Raw genomic sequence first — 22,298 nt, 5'->3', positions numbered from 1 at the left:
AGTACTTGCCATCACAGTGGAGCGGGTGAACAGGCGGGGAGCCCAGGGTCAAGTGTTCCTAACGGTGCAAGGAGAGAGGTTGTGGCCACCTGCCCTGGGAAGATGAGGAAAGCAGCCACGCGTTCGCACCAGCGCACGGGGCTCTGATCAGAACTTCAAGGTCTCCCACCAAGAAACCTCCCCAGCTGCTCCCAGGAAAACTCCTTCCAGGTGGAAGGTTTCTTTCCAGGCTCTTGGTTATTACTTTTTAAAACTTAATAAATCCTTTTTAACTCTCAGCATACAGAGAGAAAGTCTCATCCCCATCCTGATTAACAACGCCACATTAATAAAACATTCTTGGATCCATTAGTTGGAATAAATATTTAAGCACCCATGAGGCAGGTGCCGGGACAGCCGCGTGGACGATTAAGACAGTCCAGGCACCAGTGCAGTGGACCAGGCCTTCCCAGGGCTTGGCCAGGTCTCCTCAGCCCTCTGGGGTCACACAGTAGTCTCTTTGGCAGGGATGCCTATTCAACAACGTCGGGGCAAGTCCCCATCCTTACAGCAAAGCCAACAGAGATTCTCCTTCCAGAAAGGTAAGGACACTAGTGCAGCAAGCCAGGCCCCAAGCATTATCTTGCTGTGCGCCCCAAAGAGAGCCTAATGAACACATACCATAGGCAGCCACCCCCAATGTGGCTGGAAAGTGGTCAATTGTACAAAACTTTCTAGGTTTGAGTATAATGCAATGACATGGGAGAGTGGAAAAAATGAGTCAGGTGAGAGCCAGGTCATCGCGGGGAGGGGGCAGGGGGGTTCTGATCTCTGGCACAGAAACGTGACCCATCAAATCCCGACTACTCATAGAGCCTCACTATGTTTACTGTTGTGAACCTCTAGCATATCATTGTTATTAAAAAAAAAAATTTTAAATAGGGTGCCTGTGTGGCTCAGATGTTTAAGCCTTTGCCTTTGGCTCAGGTCATGATCCCAGAGTCCTGGAATCGAGTCCCACATCGGGCTCCCTGCTCCTTGGGAAGCCTGCTTCTCCTATGCCTCTCTCTCTCATGAATAAATTAAATCTTTAAAAAAAAAAATTTAGATGGGGTGCCTGGGTGGCTCAGTTGTTGGGCATCTGCCTTTGGCTCAGATCATGGTCTTGGGGTCCTGCGATTGGGCCCCGCATCGGGCTCCCTGCTCTGGAGGAAGCCTGCTTCTCTTCTCCCACTCCCTGTGCTTATGTTCCCTCTCTCATGGTCTATCAAATAAATAAAATCTTTAAAAAAATTTTAGATATAAAATATTGTAGATTTTTATTGTAGATATTTGTAGAGGAGTTAGAGAAGACATCCATATTCCCAACATACAGTTCTAACATTTTACAGCCTATGCCTACTCATGAACCAACTGAGCCACCCAGGTGCCCCTAGTAGGGGTTGTTTTGCTTTGTTGTTATTTTTTTTGGCTTTTTGTTTTGAGGGAGGGTGTGCACGCGTGAATGAGCAGGGAGTGGGGAGGAGGACGGGGAGAGAGAGAATCCCAAGCAGGCGCCCAATACGGGGCTCAATATCATGACCCTGAGATCAGGACCTGAGCCAATATCAAGAGTCAGATGCTTAACTGACTGAGCCACCCAGGTGTCCCCATTTGGTTTTTTAAAAACAAACAGGAAGTTACTGTAGGGTTCTCTCCTCATCCCAGTGCCCTCCCTCTACCCAGAAGATCGCCATGACCTTGACAGTGGACTGACTCCCTCACATCCGTGTCAGTGCACCATGACTGCACACATACCCATAAATGCACACTACAGGCTGGCTGTGTACTTGAGACAAACGGTAGCATACAGGACACAGTCCGTATTCTGTCCACTCACCACCGGTATCGCCCTTGTTACACGGGAACCTGAGGCAGTCGTCTCAGGGCCCCACGGGGTCTGTGTGCGCCACGAGTTGTCCAGCTCTCCGGCTGCTGCGCCTTGACCGTATCCCAACATTACTTAGAACCTACCGTGTATGCCACACACTGTGCAGGTACTGAAGACCTAAGAAAAGAAATTCTGTAATACTCGCCTGTGGGCCAAAAAGAAAAGAGCTCCCTTGTGGAAATGCCAGTGTTGGAGGAATCGTGCGGACCACGCCAGCAGCCGTGGGTCTTTATGTGTAGAGCTCAGGAAGGAACAAGGCTTAGGAAAGGAGCCTAGAGGTCTCACGTGGATAGGTGGAGGCCAAAGCCACAAGCACAGAGAAGCAGGCCAACGTAGCATGTGACGAGTCAGTCCACAGCAACACGAAACCTAAACATCGTTTTATGCCACTAAATGGAGCAGCTGGTATACAGCAACAGAGAACCAGAAGAGAAGGTCACTCTATAACATCCCCAGATCAGACCAGCCGGGGTGATGGTCCTCTCCAGCAAGTCCTGCAAGAGATCCGCAACCATGGCAGGTCTAGTATGTCTGACAGCTGTGAACGTAAGCACAGTTCATTGCCAAACACCTTAACTGCATGTGGCCAGGGACGCGGCCAGGATTTCAGCCTTCTCCCAGCATCCCAAGGGCGCCTTCCTGAGGCTACAGCCAGGTAGGATTCTGAGGTTTGCCAGCAGCTGCCTGTTCATACCCGAGCTGCTCTGGGAAAATGACCTTGCATCGAACAGGTGGTTGTAAAGCCAAAGGGTAATGGAATTATATCATGCTCGTCCGCATGTGTCCATCAGCTCTGCGGATCTCAGCAAAAACCATCACGTGAGCACGTGAGACCAGCCACAAAGAGGCACAGGTGTGTCCTAGGGCGGGCGGAAGGGCCGGGGAATGACGCGCAGGGTACCCAGCCCTGGTGGTCAGCTCAGCCCAAGGAGGTGCCTTTTGCAGCAAGGAAGGCCTTTTGTGAGGAAAACAGATGTGATGCTAGGTGTACAAAAACCAAGCACCAGCTTTATAGTGGGGAGGAGGGAGAACTTCCACGTAAACCCACCAAAGAGAAAGTACCAAGGGCGCCAGGAACGTAGGGGACGGCGTCACCGACTCAGACAGCGATTCCACCAGCTGGAGAGGTAAGAGCAGCTCTGATGAAAAAGTAACACTGGAGGCAAGCTTTAAAGGGCCTGCAAGGACAGGAAACAGGCGTCCTGGGAGGGGAGGCTCACGTAGGACACACAGCAGCCAGGCTGGGGCGGACGGGCCCGCCTGAAGGCCGCTGTTGGTTTGGCGTACAAAGGACAGTAGGCCTCGGTCCGAATCCTAGCGAACCGGGGAGGACGCTGAGTGCCACGCCGAGAACGAGGACTTCACAGCCTACACAGCTCCTCCGCATCTGAGCCAGATAGAGGGGCGAGCAGAACGGAGCCTCCGGAAGCTTCACGCGGCAGGTGTCTGTGCGAAGAGCTACCAGACACACATGCGACGCGCATTCCTTTTGTCACCACCCCAGGCGGCTTCAACAGAGGTGGCAACAGCGGGGAAACCAGAGGCAAAGGATTTCAGGCAGCTTGAACATCCTTCTAACAAAAAAAAATGGTGTTGTTCTCTGTTTAACTCCAGGTTAGCTCATGAGGAATAGAAGAGACAGCAACGAAATTCCTTTTAAAAAGCTACATTTTGTCACATCCCTCTTATACAACCCTGGCCCTGCCCCCTTTCAAGCTCAAGCCTGTACTTCAGAAATTGTTCAGTTTCCCTAATTACCTGGATCACACATTTGAGCACATGGTCATTTAAAATGTATGCATTCTTGGATGTATAATTTATACTCTGCTGCTTCCAAAAAGGACTTGTGGCAAAGCAATTCATTTCACACGGTCTTTGCCAGTCCCTGTTCCGCATATCCATCTCATCTACCCATCTCCAGAATAAACTTCTTGGGAAGGGTGGTGTACTATACCTGTTGGGTTTCTCCCAAATGCTCACCGACAGACTCTGGTACATTGATTTCTCTTGCCTCGGTAATAGCGATTGGGGAAAAAGTGTCTATTATGTCCATTATTCCTGGCCAGCCAGAGGCTAGTCAGCTTTCTTTTTAAGTATCATTTATTCAAGTTCATCTGAAGCTCACACTGTAGGAACTCTTCTTCAGGGGTTCGAAATATGAAAAACCAACACTTCCTCTGAGGAAAACTTATTTGTCCCCCCCAAATTATGTTGAAACTTAAGCCCCAGTGGGACGGTGTTTGGAGGTGGGACCTTTGGAAGGTCATCAGGTCCCGAGTGAAGCCCTTACGCAGGGCTAAAAAGACCAGAATTATCCCCCTCCTGCTACATGAGAAAGCAGTGAGAAGACTGTCTGGTCTGGGCCTTAGCAGACTCTTGGACTCCCCAGCTTCCAGAATTTGGAGTTTACAAGCCACTCAATTTGTGGGATTCCGTTACAGCAGCCCAAATGGACAGAAACAGAGGGATTCTAGGAAACACTATCTATAGGATGTTGACTAACATCCCTCATCGGGTTTGCTTCTTTATCCATCTAGAACTCAACAAACAACCTCCATATGCTCCACAAGCCGCATTTACATTGAACTGGGCAATCACCATGACCCTACCATAGGGGGGTTTTCTGCTGTACTCCTGCTCCCTTTTTAAAAATCTTTGTTATTTTAAACCAAGATTTCAAAAAAAAAATTTTTTTTAAATCAAAGCAGAGAAGCCTCCTAGCATTTTATGTACCAAAGTCTTCCTACAACTGACCTGGCATGTGTTACAATGCAACACCAGGGAGTTACTACCTCTTGGATCCATTCAGAAAGAACCACAATGTCTCACCACTTCCCCTACAACACAGTCCCACATCCTTCTACAGCGTTAAGTGAGGTTTTCTTTATCAACATGCAAATAAACTGGTTCTAAGTTCTAAATGTGGAACTCAGAATTCACTTTTGCCATAGAAACCATCCTAGAAGAAATAGGTTCCTAGGACAGCCCACACAACCTACATACCCCAAACAGAATAAGCCTGCTTCTGCAAAGAAGGGGATGTCCAATCAGCCCACAGCAGATACGTGCCACTCTTGTGCCACCTGCATAAGGAAATGGTCCTAAGAGGGGGCCCTGCCTGAAGACATGGAAGAGCACCAGCCCCACGTCTGCCGATGGAAGCACTGCAGCCACTCGTCCCTGGCCAAAGGCAACAGGCCTGAGTCCTCTAGTACTCAGAACTGGCGGTTTGAAGACGAGTTGTTAACTATCTGGCAGCGCCCCTCGTGGCAGCTCTGATTCACCAGGGAGCATTTGGCGAATGTATGGTGCGTGTCCCCCCCACCCTCCCGCTACACCAGGTCACGGTTCTGTAGCACTCCATCGGCTCAGTCCCCTAGGGCATTTACAAACATACGCGTTCAACTTATTCCCATAACTGCCCTTTCATTCTCAAGTTCAATTCCCACAAATATGAAAGGCTATCACTACCATTTACAGATGGCACTTTCATAGTATTCAACGTACACTCATCTCATCCCTTAATTCCCATGACCATCCCGCAAAGTAGGTATACTCAGATTAAGGGGTGCCTCTGCAACAGAAGGCGACTGGTAGCCCCAAACTTCAGCCCAAATCTAGCTATTCTTCTGTCATCTTTCTAGGGGTACAGGCTGTGGCTTTCCTGGTACAGGAAGCCCTCGGGGTCCACAGGCCACCATTTGTTTGTCAAATTAGCCACAGGCCCAGAGCCACCTGGCTCACTGCTGCACCCTGTGCTGCGGGGCTCAGGAGCCTCCGGACTGGTGTTCGGTGTCTGCTCACAGCCTCTCCCCATTCAAACTCCATTTACATACAGGTTTGTACTAAAAAGCTCCCAAAACTTCAAACACACTAAAAGGGAAAAAGGGAGGAAATTAGACAAGGAAAAGCAAAGGTCTGGCCAAGGGGAGGATGCGCTTGAGCCATCCTCAAGTGCCTGAGAAACAAGAGACCCAGTCAGGGCCGCCCCCCGCGGGTGCATGCGGAAGCACAGCGGAGCCCGCCACCAGGAGCCTGGGGCTATTTCGAGCCCGTGACTTCATGAGGCTCCAGCATCTGTGATGCTTCTGCAGGTTTCTAATTTCAGCTGCAGAGACAGAGTCCAGGAAATGAGGCAGACATATCTTAGGGCCTGCAGAAACAGAAGAATCCGAATGAATAACCAACCGCCTGCCCTGAAGGGATTTCAAATAAGAGGCTCAAAAGATGGGAAGAAAAGATGAGCAGAGGAAGTGGTAGTCAAGGAGCCCAGAGGGACGGACACAGCCCTGAGCCGAGACCCTGAAGAAGCATGAAGCCAAGTCACAGTGACGGGAGAGGCAGGAGAAGGCATCACTGGGCCTTCCGTCTGAGAAATGAGAAAAGACACAAAGAGCTTCAGTGACACGCCGGGGATTCACACAGTGTAATGGAGAAGGGAGATTAGAGAGCAGAGCTCCTGCTTTGGTCATTGTTCAAGCCTGAGTAGAGCAGGTGCGTTTGAAGCCCATGGTGTGGGCCCAGAGTTAACAAAAAAGCACCCCGTCTGCTCAAAGAGCTCTAGAAGGGTTGTAAGGTGCCATAGAAACTGTGGGGTTCCTGGAAGGACTTGGTCAAACGCTTAGCTGGTCCCTAAGTTTGAGCTTTCCAACAGGGCGATATTCAATTTTGTAAAAAGCCACCACTGTGAATGAATGCCAGTGACATGGTGGAGCTCAAATGGAAATTAAGGGGGTAGGAAAGGGTACTGGAGTCAATAGGAACAGAACCCATGGAGCAGACACTCTAATATTAGTTGACTTACTGAATCACTGAATAAATGTCAGGACTGTTAGGCTCCAAAAATACTTTACTTTCAAGAATTTGAAAGCCTAAGCAGGACATAAAATTCAGAATCCATTAAGGAAAAAGACTGACATATTTGACAGCATTCATTATTTTTTAAAGATTTATTTTAGAGAGACAGTGCATGTGAGCAGGGTGGCAGGGGAGGGGGAGAGGAGAGAGACAATCACAGGCAGACTCCCCAGTGAGCGCACAGCCTGGCACGGGGCTCCATCCCACGCCCCTGAGATCAGTACCTGACCCAAAACCAACATTCAACCAACATTCAACCCACTGAGCCACCCAGGCACCCCGACAACATTTTTTTTAAAGACTCTCCACAAACAGTTTTAAGATCAAATGGCAGAAGAAACATTCACCAACTGACAAAGGTTTACTATCCATTATTTTTGAAAAGCTCCTTCAAATCAGGTACAAATTATGAGCAACCTAGAAAGAGACGACTCCAGAACTACAAAGAGCCAGTCAACGTACTAAAAGATACCCCACCTCCACCATGATTCAAGAAACGACCATCAAAGGGGTGCCTGGGTGGCTCCGTTGGTGAAGCGGCTGCCTTCGGCTCGGGTCATGATCCCAGGGTCCTGAGATTGAGCCCCTCACCCAGCTCCCTGCTCAGCGGGGAGCCTGCCTCTCCCTCTCCCACTCCCCCTGCCCGTGTTCTCTCTTGCTGTGTCTCTACCAAATAAGTAAAATCTTAAAAAAAAAAAAAAAAGAAAGAAAGAAAAGAAATGATCATTAAAGATGCTGTTTTTTTTAACCTATGCATTTGGCCAAAAAAATTTTAAAGCTGATAATACCAAGAGGTGAGGAAATAGCAACACGCCCCCGGCTGGCGGAACCGTAAGAGGAGGACACCCGGACAGCCGGCAGCACCTGTACGGGATGGAGTCCGCAGGGGTGTGGCCCGCAGCATGGTCTGTTGTAAAATTGGAGAACTGACCTAAGTTTGTCTCGACAGTGGGGCGGGGGCTTGGGGTTTAAGAGCATCATGCAGTCATCCCTGTGAGTCTCACAGTCCTGAATAGTAGAGAAGCACATGCGATTGAAAAGATAATCGAGGTATATTAAATGGAAGATGTAAGTCAAAAACATATGGAGTATGATCCTTGTTTTTAAAAAAAAAGACACCTATGGAGACATGGTCTGTGTATGCAAAGGGCTGGTCTGGGAAGTGTATACCAAAACTTGAATTTCTCTCTGAGCAGGTGGGATTAGAGGGGAGGAGAAGTGTTGAAAAGGAGGGGAAGGTTAATGAGGATACTCATCTGGTTTTCTTCATCTTTCCTGTTGTCTATCATACTCCTGAGCTCTCTTGGAAGGAATGCAATCAAAATATTAAAGATTCCATAATGAAACATCTGGAAAATGGTGGTTCATCCTGAAGGGAAGGAATAAGCCATCCAGGGGAGACTTGCAGAGATGACCCCCACCCCCATCATATACTCCTTCCTCGTGACAACACTTTGTGCAAAAAAGAAAAGAACTACCAACAGATCATTGTTGATTTTATCAAATATTTAACACAGACCGAGTGTCCTTAGACTTCTTCACCCATGCACCTGCTCCGGAACACATGATGCCGCTTGATGCAGTACTGTTAGCATTGACAGTTAACTATTAGACCAACAAAAACTGAAGCCAGGGCTCGCTTCCTATGAACCTGCGTAGCAACAGACACCTACAGGTTTTAAACATTTCCTGCACAGCCTCTCCCCCAGTGGGACCCTCTTCAGCACACCCATTTCAAGAATAAAAATAAAAATGTACTCTCACTAAACTAACTTCTGCTGTCATAGTCTGCCTGTCAAAGCCATTTATGTTCTGAGGACTGATGCCTTGGCACAGCCAACAATTCGGCCCATGAAACAGAAGTGAGAGGAATTACTTGCGTATTTCCCTCTTCAGCACACCGTGGCCTACATTTAACCCATGGAGTCAGGGGCCTGAAGGAAGACCTTTTTAGTATCATGACTAAAAACAGCTTGGGGTGCCTGGGTGGCTCAGTCATTGGGTGTCTGCCTTCAGCTCAGGTCGTGATCCCAGGGTCTTGCAATGGAGCCCTGTGTCGGGCTCCCTGCTCAGTGGTGGGCCTGTTTCTCCCTCTCCCACTACCCCCTGCTTCTGTTCTTTCTCACTGTCTCTGTCAAATAAATAAATAAAATCTTTATTTAAAAAAAAAAAAAGACTAAAAACAGCTTTATTCCAGTGGTATTTCTGCTTCTCCACTGGATACAGAATGAATCAGGCAGGCATACACACAGGGCTCCATGAGTGAGGACAGGCGTCCTCACTGAGCCACAGACACGCCCATGTCTAGCCTCCTTTGCTACTAAGGCAACCATCTGTGAGGCTGGCTGACTTCTTCCAAAAGGATCTACGATCATCTAAGAGACAAAGTTAAAGAATGAACCCCGTGGCCTTGGCTGACGAGCTACTTGCTCTAACCACCTCCGAGGAGTGTTCCTCGGTACAGAGGGCCTTACATCAACAGAGCCGCCCGAACCCACACGCCCCGAAGTGAGTCGTGCCATTCAAAGCAGTCTTCCAAAAGCCCAAATGATGGCTGCTACAGCTCCTAAAAAAAACCTTCAGAGGCATTATTCTTGAGTATTCCCTCAGGGGTAAAAATGTTGTCTCTTTAGTGACAATGGATCATGTGGAGGTGTGAGTAGGTCCCAAGGTAGGTCCCACTCACCTCTGAATCCTCAATACTCCTACTACCATCCACTCTCCTGGTCACCAAGCTCAGAACCTTGGAAAGGACTTTCCTATGCCTCCACACTCAACAACTAGATGACCAAGTCATGTCCTGTCCAAACATCTGAGAATGAAGGGAAGCATTAGGTTGAACCATAAGAAATAGCCCCCACTTGGCCATTTCTGACCTACAGAAAGGCAGCTTTCCAGGACTCACCTATATCAGGTCAATATGCATAAAGTAGGCATTTCTGGGACCAAAAAGGACCTGTGGTCACCCAGCATCAAAGCCATCACCAAATCCTTTCCCACCTGCCTCCCCCACCAACTCTCCCCTGTCCCATGGGAATCTTCTTGGTCCAAACATTTGCTCTGTTCCTTTCAGTATAGATTGGTGACTGGCCCAGTCTCTCTCTAACCAGTCCTACCGGCAGCTAGTAGATGTATCTTCTTCAAACACCCACCTGGTGTTGCCAAGGTTCAGGAAGGATCAGTGCTCCCAGAGGCCCTTTGAGACCAAACATCCTAGGCTGTTTTTCAAGGCCTTCTGGACTCAGACTCTCCACTGGCCATGGTTTCTTCTCTCTCAGCCTGACCTTTAAGTCCTTTGTCACTGGCCTGGGCACACTGAATAGCCTTCAGAAAAAAAAAAACGGAAACAAAGACAAAAATTCCAATCCCCTCCCCACACTGCCTTGCTTTCCTGTTCCTGCCGGGGCCCAGCCTTACACTCTATACTAGTTCCTCAGCATGCCACAATATACCAACTACAGTCAGACACGGTCTGCTCTCTGCTCCTCTGGGAAGCCCCACGGAGCCAGCAGACCCTGTGGCCTCACCTGGCACCCACCCACGGGGCCAGTGTGACCAGGCACTGTCACTGCCCCATGTAGTTAAGAGAATCAAATCAAATTACTCAATTTCCTGGACAAGCCAAGTAAATTTCAAAATCCTGCTGCTGATATGGTTCCCTCTTCCTGGAATGTTCCTATCCCTCCCCCATCTCATCCTCTTGAAATCCTCCCCGTCCTTCTTAAGCCTTCTGATTTTCCTCCCACACCCATTCCCCACAGATGAACCTTGCAAACCCATCCTGCCTATCTCGGGGCATGCCAACGCATCTGGCTGGACCCAGAGCTATTCATACACTTGTCTCAACCCAACTGAAGGCCCCAGGAAAGTAACCCTAACCACTCTTTTGATTCCCAGAGCTAGGACACTACCTAGCCCAACCAAAACATTCAATAAAGACTGAGTGATACAGCCGAAACCTGTCCGGTCCATGTGCAGCTTATAAAATGTTTGGAACACAATCCAAAGAGAATTTCCAAAACTTAAGCAATAGCAGTGTGGTGAGAATATTCCTAAAGTTACTTAATGCAACAATAAAACGTATCTAGACATGCAAGTTCTGGTCTGTGTGTTAACAGTTCCCTCGCTGTACAGTAGCAGAACGTGGGGCTTATTTCTCAGGCAATGAGCACGATGGCTATGTAGACAGAATAGGCAAAAAGCCTTGGTTCCCCATAATGTATCATCAAATGACACAAGCCAGGTATCAGAGGAGGAGAATCCTCTAACACAGGTCCCAAGACTTCACAAGGCCTAGAGGCAAATCCATGACAGCTCATGAAGCAGGTACAGCTGTCAGAGGACCAGGTGCCAACAAAGAAGCCAGGGCAACAGACCACAGACCCTGGGGAAACTAACATTCAAGAAGCACAGAGAGGGCACAGTGACAGCAACAGGAAAGGAGACAGTAGGACTTGGGATGGCAAAGGGACATCATGAGCCAAGAAATAGATATGCAACCTTAAACAAAGGGGAAACTCCATACTGTTTGTGTCAAAGAGGTTAGTAGCGTGAGCCAAGAAAAGACAAGACTGACCAGCTTCCAACAAGTCCAAGGAAGAGACCACCTCTCAAGATCAGAGTCAATGACTCGCTGCAGTGAAGATATTTCACACTCCCCCACAGGGTAGTTTGCTTGTATCTAACGTTCTCCGTCAAGCAAGACGATTTGTTTGTTTACTTAGGACTATCCTTTGAGTTAATACTCAGATTCATGGAGAGAAATGGACTTCAAGCAGCATACTAGCTCATAGGTCCTCTGCTCAAACGGTTTCAGGACCAAGGTGGCCACTGGGAATTACTGCTTCAGAGTTACAGGCTGCAAACCCAGGCGCCATGTTCTCTGGATTCCAATCAAAGCAGAACATTGATGTTAGATGTCCCAGTCAAAATCAGTGGTGATACAACCACCAAGTACCAAACTAGTCGTCATGAACCCAGAGACGAGAGAGACACGAGCCTCACTCCAAGTAGCCCATAAACCACAACTTAGCTTCAGAAACGCGGGACTATTCAACTGCGTGGCAAAGACTGGAAGTGTGATAGCACGGGAGTGTGGCAAAGGCTTCCAGAGGTGGCAGGACTTGAACTGAAGAAACAGGCAACAAAAGGCTTAGAAACAGGAAGGAACTAATGTCAACGACTACACAGTAAGTGCTCCCGGAGGATCCAAGCAGGGAGTGACAACTGCCTGCTCTTGGGCCACAGGTAACTGAGGTACGAACAGAAGACCATGGAGGGGTGGCTCATGGAGGAGGGCAGGTCAGGCCCTGCACCTTGGACTCCCAGACCAACTCCTGCCATTCAAGCAAGCCCCCAAAGTGCCAAGGCCATCTGCTCCCTCTCCCAGCACCCAGCTCTTCATCCATATTGCCCATCTTCATCCATATTGCCCATCTTCACCCTCCCCTGAAGGAGAGAGAGCAGCGCCCTCTGTAGGAGCAACCCCAGCATGGCGCGAAGAGCAGACTGCTCTCTGGCTTCAGTACAAGGTCCCCGTTTCATGTCCATTTAACCCATCTTCTCTGAAACCAGCAGAGACAATCCACAATCCCAGCACGTCTCAGTCCGGAGTTCCTTAATGAGGTGTGAAGCCACGCATTTCCAACTCAAGACCCTCTTTTGTCCATCTTTGTACCTGCTGCTCTGAATAAAAACTCAAAAGGTGGGGCGGGGGGGGGGCGCTACCTCAAGCCAAAAATGCATGTCAAGCAATCGTGGGAAATGAGTTTGGACAGAGAATATGGAGGCTTCTCAACACAGGACAGCATTAGTGATTCCAGAGCAGGTCAGGGACACGTGAAGACTTTGTTTTGGGACACTTTGTCGAGCAACAGTGGCACACACAGGAGAACCCTGAGAGAACACAAGTCAAACATGGTGCCCCGCTTCCTTCCACTCCCCAAGGTCTGGTCTGGCTGCAGAGCTTCCTGCCATGCCTCTTAGCAAAATGAAACGAAGGCAGCTCTTGGGACGCTCGGCGCCAAGTGCTCACACCTGGAACACAGCAACCACGCTAGAAGTAAGCGGTTCTCAGCCAGAGATGATCTTGACCAGGAGACGGTGAGCAAGGTCAAGACATTTTTGGTTGAACTGTGAGCGGCTGTTAAGCGGAAGGGATGGAGCTGAACATCCTTTCAGTAACCGTCCCAAGAGCCTTCACAGAAGGAGCAGCTGAGAAACATGAGGTATCTCCAGTTACTTCTCCCTGCAAATCCAGTTGGCTTCATGGATACTAAGAGACACCAACATTAGACAGGGTATCCTACCCTCTACTGAAAGGTAGAGGGTACTCATTAGCCATATGTGCCTGCCGTGAGCTTATATGCTCGCTGAAAACACTGGACAGAGAGGCAAGCCTCCCTAGTCCACGAGCGTCCTAAAACCACCTTCAGAGATTTACCTCCCACAACCTGTTTGTCATCTTCCAAGCTCAGAGCCACGATTCACAGCCCAGGTGTTTCCTCATAGCCGCCTGCGAGCTGCTAGAGAGTAAAAACACCACATGCAGGGGTGGTCCAATGACAGCACAGAGCTGATTTTCTATCTCCGCACATCTGTTTGGATGTTCACTGGAGTAAATTCTTAAATGACTAATTCACAGTTTCACTTTGTCATGGTTAAAGCGAAGTATTTTCCGTGACATCTGCTTCTGCTAAATCAGGATCTTTTTTTCCTCCTGAGTTGTCACACTAAAGATGCTCAGTGTGATGCCTCACCCTGGTTCTGTTGCTCGAGCGAGGTGAGGAGAGTGCACCCTTTCAGGCCTGGGAATCCCAGCTTCGCTGAGCATCTAGGAAGTATCTACTCCTATAGCAATAGGCCCACTACCAACAAAATCCCAGATCCCCGTGCAACAGAGCTATCCTAGTCAAAAATGGCCGGCATGCTATGAAGAGTACCAATCACCCTCCGGTTCATGCCTTATTCTTCCCCCAAAGCGTGGGACACTGACTGGTTAGACGCCAGGATACAGACTACGACCAGGGAGGGCATGGCCACTGGAGTCCACAGCCCACACAGTGCTCTTCCCTGCTCTCCGCCTTGTCTTCCAGGTCTAGGAATCAGTAAACTCAGCCCAAGCTAGAGGCTTCTCAGTGCCGGGCCCTTCCTGCTCTCCTCACTGTCTATGGATAAGCCAGAGCGCAGGAAGACCCCTCAATAAGGATGTGGCCTGGGGGAAGCTGGGGCCAATTAAGGCCCCAAGAAATGATTGCTCCAAACCCAGAACTCCGCTTTGGAAGCCAATGCCCTCGGGCTCATAGATGTAGTGGAACTTTGTTGACTATGTGGCAACTGTTCCTTAAGAAGACCTGAGGGAAGACAGGTACTTAGTGAGCAATACTCAGGTACCCTTGGGTCCTTATCTATCATCTCTGTACCGTGTAATCTTCACCTGAAGTCCTAAGGCAATCTTCATTGCCGTATAATAAGGTTTAAAAAAAAAAAAAAAAAAAAAAAACAAACCCTGAGTATTAACCCCGGGGAAAGGAGATAACTCAGAGCAGGACTGCAGCCCAGCTAGAGAGAAGCCAGGTAACAACCGTCCCCAATAACCCAGCATTACACAGACCCACCAAGAAGCTGGAGGAGGAGGGTGGCAGCAAATCAGGAACAGTAAGGCAGAGGAAGAGTCTGCAATTAGCAAACACCCCTGATCCAGGGAAGAAGCTGCTCCAGCCCAGTCCAGCATGGCCAGCAGGAAGGATCTGAACCCAACTCTTCCAAGTAGAGTCCAAAGACTAGGAACAGCAGTGGCCCCTAGGAGCTGGTCTGAAATGCAGAATCTCCCATCCCGATGTAGGAGGATCTCCAAATAAAAATGTCCACAGATGTTCTGCATGTGCATTAATATCTACTCAGCTACCCAAACCACCAGGGCAAAAGGATTACATGAACCTATGACAGCCAGAGTTTCTCAAATTCCTTTCTTCCCCCTCCCCATTTTCTGTTTCAGCTCCTAAGAGACTCTTCTGCCCTCTCCAGAGAGTAAGGAAGTTCTTGGCATAAGCCCCGAAACTCATTTCCCCCCACCAGAACAGCAGCATCCAATCCAGTGCCCTGGAGGTTATCAGCAGGTGTAGTGATCATGCACTCAAAACAGGCTCTGTCTTGTCCTTTCCTTCCTGTCCCTGGGCTCTGCCTGGGCTCAGGGTTGCAGGCTTATCCTGGGCTTCCAGCCTCTTCCAGTTCCCAGACTTGCCAGCCCGCTCTTTGGCATAGAGCCAACTTGGCATTTCAACAAAGCCATGACCTCAATTTACCCAAAGGACCTGAGTTTCACAGAGAAAGGGTGCTGTCTAGCCATTCCCTAAGCCACTGACACCTTGGTCCCCCCCATTTCTAACTCGTTTGCATGGATACTCTGTCAACCTGAACCACGGAGGCAGGGAATGGCCAAAGACCCTCCACAGTTCAACCCTGCCTGGAAGTTACATCAACATCTCACAATCTTATCCTGTTTAAATTCCTTAGTGTGGTCTAAATACCAATCTTTTTTTCTTTATAAAGATTCTGGTATAAGCACCTGGGTGGCTCAGTGGGTTAAAGCCTCTGCCTTCGGCTCAGGTCATGATCCCAGGGTCCTGGGATCTAGCCCCATGTCAGGCTCTCTGCTCTGTGGGAAGCCTACTTCCTCCTCCCCCCCTCTCTGCAGGCCTCTCTGCCTACTTGTGATTTCTCTCTGTCAAATAAATAAAATATTAAAAAAAAAAAAAAGATTCCAGTCAAACCCTAACAACTTTTTCTAACATTATGTCAGATCTTTTTGAGATTTAATTGATCCTAATAATTTGCCATCAAGAGCATGGAGTTCCAAATGAGTAGAACAACCAGGAAGCATCATTCCGGAACAGGGTTTATACGTTATGCAAAATGTACTGACAATCTCCTTGAAAGTACCCATTTTGGGGGATAAAAAATGCTTTGACTTCATTTAGATCACCACTTCAAAAGGTTATATAATTCCGTTGTTCATATCTTCGTGGTGGTTCTTAGCTTTCTTTGGGATTAAGAACAATGCTCAAGTAGTGTAGGCATCAAGACCAAAAGATATTTTGAGGGTGTTTAACAATGGAACCACTTCCTCCCTAATATCATTAATACTACTAACAATGAACTTCTGACCATGCTCTTGTAAGCTACAGCTAAGTCAATATAAATCTCTGTAGCCTTTCCCAAAGTTTGAAAATGACAAATACTTCTCATCCTTTGATATTCAACTTTTTTGTGTAGCATTAGCATTTTGGTCTTTTTACCTGGCTCCCCATGAACATATTCCAAGGATCCTCTCCACTGAGTGGGCATCTGTGAGCAGGCACAGACAGATACCCTTCAACTGCTAGGACATCCCCAGGTCTCCAGCCGTGTGGAACCATCACAAGCAAGTCTAGAACTTCTGAGGCAGCGAGGAGCAATGGAGATTATTCTTCCTTCTTTGCCTCTCTTCTCAATTCCAGTCCACTTGCTTTTGCATTCTGCAATTACTCAATAACCTTGATTCCTGGTTTCCCTGGAAACCAGCTTACAACCAGAGAAAATGTTAGGGGTATAAAAGTATTTAACATTTCTGAATAGAGGCTGCAGGCTCCTTGCATACTTCTCAGAGGGCCACACTCAGGCAAACAGGGGCCGAGAACAGAGGTGGGCAGTGGCAAGCCACCAGACCCTAGCAGGAGAGCCAAGAGGCTTTCCCACATGAAGCTGTTACTCTGGAGTCACTAGCTTGAGCAGCATCACCTCCAAGAGACTGCATCTGTGGAGTCCAATCCTGACTCTTCCCAAAAGCGGCACAGGCCTGAGGAGTTGCCCATTGCGGAAACAGGTGGCACCTAAGGACCCGGGACTTGCGGAAGGAGGAACGGAATGAAGGTACTTGACTTTTCTGGACAGCTAGGATTTGAAAAGAGAGACAGCAAGAAGGCAACCCAGATGACACGCCATGTTTGAATCCTATACCTGTCAGTGGAGATGGTGCTTTTTGGCGCCAAGAGGTGCGGCTTGAAAACCAAGCCAATACGGTGACAGGCTGTCATGTCATCAGCACACCAGGCCTCTGCAGGGCCCTTGGGGTCAGTTCTTACTCAGAGACTGCACAGATGTGGACTCTGCAAGTGCCGTCTAACCTTGTTAACCTTCAAGCTGGCAGCATGTGGCCCAGCGCGCCGCCGGACCGCACAGTCAGCGCGGGCAATCTCAAAAGCCAGAGCCACGCCACCTGCAGGCGGGCTGGGACCCGCTGAAGAAACAAAATGGAGCCCTCTGCCACCACCAGCACTCACACCAGACTCCCATCAGGAGGACTCAAGAAGGGGTCCTCGAGGATATCTGGTAACAAGAAGTAAGACTCCCTTCCCTTCTGTCGTTTAGGAGAACGTTTTCATTGCAGAGGAAGGATACAGAAAGGCCATCACAGTAAGAATGTGGACCAGGATGAGGCTGTTGGAACCAAGAAGACAAAGACCAGTCACTAGCAGTTGGGCATAAGCACGGTGAGAAGCAGCAAACAGCTGCTGGGCCCAGGGCAGAGACCGGAGTGGGGTGGACAGCCAGGAGGGCAGAATTCAGAGGGACTCTCAGCTGCAAAGATCAGACAGACGTGGAAGTCAGAATGTCATTGCGGTCTCAGCCCTTGAGCAATTATTTTCCCTGAAAACAGTGTGACCATGAACCACAGTCTCCTTAACCTGAACACTCTGGACCAGTTACACCAAATCTAAGAAATATGGGGAAACTTACACCTTAGTCCACCTCAACAAGTTGCAGGATTCCCTTTTTTTTTTTTTTTTTAATGTTTTATTTGAGAACAAGGGAGTGCAAGAGCGTGAGCAAGCAGCAGCAGAAGAAGCAGAGAGAGAAGCAGACTCCTTGCTGGGCAGGCTTCCGGGCTCGATCCCAGGACCCTGGAACCATGACCTGAGCCCAAGGCAGATGCTTAGCAGTAGATGCTCAGCAGACTGAGCCACCCAGGCGCCCCTGCAGGATTCCATTCTTACAACATTCTTGAAAAGGCAAAACTATAGCGATGGAGAACGGATAAGAGGCTGCCAGGTTAAGTAAGATCATTACCAGCGACTGTGTTTGCAGTGTGCATTTTTCTGAAGGAAAAATGGTTCCATCCAATTTTGAAGCAATATGTAACCCCCCAAAATGGTTAAGAAAAACCACTGTATTAGAATAACGAAGGCACAGGGCCTCACATAGGCCACTCTGATACGGAGCCCTGTGGGGTCCATCAGTTAAGGGCAAGCACCACCGGAGGCCTCCCATGTCAGCTTGTCCTGGCGATTCTGGTAGAACAGAGTGTCCGGCTGCCTCCTTAACTGGCCTCATTGCCACCCTCTCCAGCTTTTGTTCACAGAACCAACTGCAGAGGTAAACCACCATCCTGTTTTCTCAAAATACTCTCTGGCTTCTCTTTATCACTCGGCCACTTACATAAGGAACATCTGAACGACCAGGCTGAGCTCTGTCTATAATTGAACTTCATCAAGTTCGCACTGTTTTTGCATCTTGCCACTTTTCCTCTGCATAAACGGCGATCTGTTCATGGCACTGTGTGTAGGTCAGTTTGTTCATTTCAGCCGTTGTGAGCTAGTCCCTTGTATAAATACAGTGTTTCGATCTACTTTAAATATTGAAGACTACTTCACCCATGTTTTAACAACATCGAATCAACCGAGTCCACTTGATTTCATTAGGGTTGTAATGAAAATATGTGCACCAAAGACAGAAACTGACAACTCCTCTAAGCAGCCTTCACTAGCTTGATGTTTCTAAAAAGCTCAGAAATGAGAAACTGTGCAGATGGGCCTCCTACTACCATGAATCTTCAATAACCCACCCCACTGCTTTAGTGGGCATATAGCAATCGTCTAGGGTCCTAAAAATAGTCTTGCTCTTTGCTAATAATCTGAATCAGTACTGCTAATGATACTAAATATGTCAACAGAAATCGTGAATACCTTCCCCCTAATTAGCTCTGAATTACTCAAGTCTAACATGAAGCTACACATGCTGCCTCTAGTAAAGCTGAGCTGTGGGTAAAACACTGTCCTCTCATGCAATACAGTTCCTGACTTTCAATGGTCCCATATGCTAGGACTTTGTCCTTTCTGACCAAGGCTCCACGAAGAATAAAATCACTGGGCTGATGAGCCTGAATGTTGCTACATGCCCCAAGGCTAACAGATTACTAGCACTAGGAAGACCCTAGAAATCTGGCTCGCCCCTCGGGCTCCCAATCCACAGCTTTCTCTATGCTGTAAGAACAATGAGAAAGTTCCTAAGGCCAATACCCTAAGGAAGGGCACTTGACAGCCCCATCACAGTCAAATGACAGACCACAGACCTGCTCCACAGAAGTAGAACTTGTTACAGGAGAGAGAGAGAAGCCATGAATGCTAAGCTGGACAGCCAAATAGGGAGAGGAAGAGCCATAAATTTTTGAAAACTACCCCCTAAGAGTTAAGAAGTCCTGTATACCATGCACCCCAGATCACTAGCTCGCCAGCCTCGCCCACACCTCTCTACTGGTAGGGACTCGGGCAGAGGTGGCAGTGCTCCGGGGACAGAAGCATGGGTCCCTACTCCTACCAGTGCTAACATTGCAGAGAATTGTGTCAGAGCACCTGCTGCATGTCACATGCCCTCCACACACCAATGTCAACCCCCGGAAGGTTCTTAGAGGCATCAAAGAATTAGAACAGGTAGTGTCATGGTCCTGCTCACAATTTTCCACTGGCTCCTGTCCAAGAAGTCTAACACCCTGCGGTAGCCTCCACAGCCCTGCACAGTCTGGACCCCTCTAACCAGCCCCTGACATCCTACTCCCTTCAGCTCAGCTCCCGCCGCAGTCTTCCTATGTTCCTCACAACTGCCAGGCCTCCCCTGACCCCTCAAGCGTGGGCACTTGCTCCCTTTGTCTAGAAACGTCCTTCTGCTAGAAGGACAGCCATGCTGCTTGCTCCCTCACCTGCTTCAAGGGTTCAAGCCTTTGCTCAGAAGTCAGCTTGTCCACACAGCCTGAACTACTACCATCACCCTCTTCCCACACTCCGAATTTCCCCTTCTCTCCCAGCACTCCACAGTGTCTCCCCACAAATAAAGACTATCTTGTTGGTCTCCTTCACTATTCCTTCTAGGAGCTCTGTATGGGCTAGAGCCAGCCCCCACCATCTGCTCCAGGCACCCCCAGCAGCTGGTACGCACCCAAGTATCAGAGAACAATAGTGCCTCCTCTCATTTTACCCAAGTGGGGGTACTTACAGGGCAAGATCAAGCACTTCTGCTGACCACATGTTACTGAAGATTTCCAGAGCCAGGATTTGATGCTAGATCTGTGGGATTCCAAAGCAGTGTTGAATGCGCTCAGCCTCTCAGGACAGTTAAACGTCCTGGGTTTTTACAAATTTTTTGTAAGGTTTTTGTTTTGTTTCAAAGATTTTATTTTTATGTCATCTCTACACCCATTATGGGCCTCAAACTTAAAAACCTGAGATTAAGAATTCTATGTTCTATGGACTGAGCCAGCAGCCGTCCTGTGAAGTTTTTATTTTAATTCCATTTAGTTAACATACAGTATAATATGAATTTCAGGTGGACAATATCGTGACTCGACACTTCCATACAACCCCGTGCTCATCACAAGTGCACTCCTTGATCCCCATCCCCTATTTCTCACACAAACTAACATACACACACACACACACACACATACACACACACACACCACCCCTCAGTTCTCTATAGTGAACAGTCTGCTTCTTGGTGTCTCTCTCTTCTTTCCTCTGCTCATTTGTTTCTTAAGTTCCAAATATAAGTGAAATCTTTTGGTACTTGCCTTTCTCTGACTTATTTCACTCTAGCTCCACACAGGTCACTGCAATGGCAAGCCCAAGTGTCCATCAGTCGACGGGTAAAGATGTGGTATATCTATGTCGTGGAAGATTATGCAGCCATAAAGAAGAATGAGCTCCTGCCTTGAGAAATGTTTTCTTATCTCTAAACATGTGTCCCTCAAATGATCACACACTATAAATGCAGAACTCTCAAATACAGAGTCCAGAAGATGGAAGGAACTGAGCTCTTACTCCATTAGTCAAGAATTTCCAAAAAGATATTTGTAGCACGGATTGAGGAGAATAAGTTTGTTTTAAGGGCTATTAACCACCTGAAAGATCTTAGTGTAGAATACAGATCAAAAAATATATATAAACAATACAGTTAACAGACAAAAGGTAAAAACACAAAACCAAACACGAGTTCAGATGAGAAAATGTCTTACTAAACACAAACATCAGAAAAAGATCCTACATGATAGTGCGCTATAAACAGAATCAGAGCAGATATGAGAGCTACTTTAAAATGGTCACAGTAATGAGATTTCTACAATACTGAGATTTCTTTTTCAGGATTATGTCACATTCCCTCTGGAAAGGTTCTGTTAACGTTTTCATTCTTTGGCAGTGATCACTACAGAAACGGTGGGGAAATAAAGCATAAGAAAAGAAATACTGCTCAAATTTGATGAGCCCCACGATTTCTAAAGAAGTCAAGGCTGTGCCTTCTGTTCTCCACATTGTTGACCCCGGGGTTTAACTGCTACCAATTCATGAGTCTGTCGTGAGGCCACCGCTAAAGGTGTCACTAGTGCCGTTTATAATCAAGAGCATTTCTTGCTGGAGAAGTCCAATAAGTTCAACCGATTCTCTTACTGAAGCAAATTCTATTCACAAAACTGCCAAGTTCATCTTCTACAAAAGGCACTGAGCAGTTAATTGTTAGTCACAGACCAAAACAGGTATGTACCCAACTTCAAGATCATGATTCAAATCAGTAGGCAGAAGACCAGACCCTTCTGGGTCTCATTCTCTTTGTACACTCCAAACAAAGTTCTCCAGACAGAATTCCTCTTTCTCTCAAATACAGGTTCTCTAGATGAAACTAGTTAAGCCAGAACTCAAAAGAACCAGAGATCGGCTGAGAACTTGATCTTCCTTCAGGGGTCAGTCCTAAGATCTAGAAAAAGGCCATGATGGTTCCTTCCATTGCCACCTGTCTCACACCATATGGCCATTACCACCAGTAATTAAGGTTCTGCAGTTTGTGCTAATCAGGTTAGCTCATGAAGGTCAAACTAAGTTTACACACTGAACATAGGATGTTGGCATCAAAGTCTCAGCCTTCTAGGTCATCCCTAACCTTCTCAAAGCCTGCCTCCTACCAACTCATCCCCGCTTCCTAAAGGGCAACTTGAGCACACCCAAGAGTCATTTGGAGACATGTTTATGCAGCACCTACTATATGCTGGGCAGGTCCTAGGCACTGGGGTTGCAACAGAGGAAGAGTCAAGGTCACTGCACTCATGGAACTCATGAATGGTCAAGGGGACAGACAAAATTAGGCACAGGAACCTGCTGCAAAGAATAGTAAAGTGTGTGGGTTGGAAGCAACCCAAGAAGGGGAACCCAGACTGGGGCTTTAGAGTAGTCAA

The 22,298-nt window shown here is 48.0% G+C and overlaps 1 protein-coding gene across 3 annotated transcripts in view; it reads right to left on the bottom strand.

Moving 5' to 3' along the window:
• The window catches only part of MYO5B (myosin VB), a 333,183-nt gene that overhangs the window by 219,927 nt on the left and 90,958 nt on the right, over window positions 1-22,298 (bottom strand). Inside the window, exon 1 of one of the 3 annotated variants that reach the window (XM_044243015.1) lies at window positions 9,919-9,993. The exons of the other annotated variants lie outside the window; for them this stretch is intronic. Coding sequence (XP_044098950.1) covers window positions 9,919-9,978 — 60 coding nt within the window. The 5' untranslated portion in view covers window positions 9,979-9,993. Of the gene's footprint in view, window positions 1-9,918; window positions 9,994-22,298 lie in introns of those variants that run through there. 3 annotated transcript variants of the gene reach the window in all.

Source organism: Neovison vison, chromosome 3 (assembly GCF_020171115.1).
Source record: "Neovison vison isolate M4711 chromosome 3, ASM_NN_V1, whole genome shotgun sequence".
In the NCBI taxonomy this organism is placed as follows: domain Eukaryota; kingdom Metazoa; phylum Chordata; class Mammalia; order Carnivora; family Mustelidae; genus Neogale; species Neogale vison.
The sequence above is the reverse complement of the archived record's forward strand: the minus strand, read 5'-3'. Positions and strand labels throughout refer to the sequence as shown.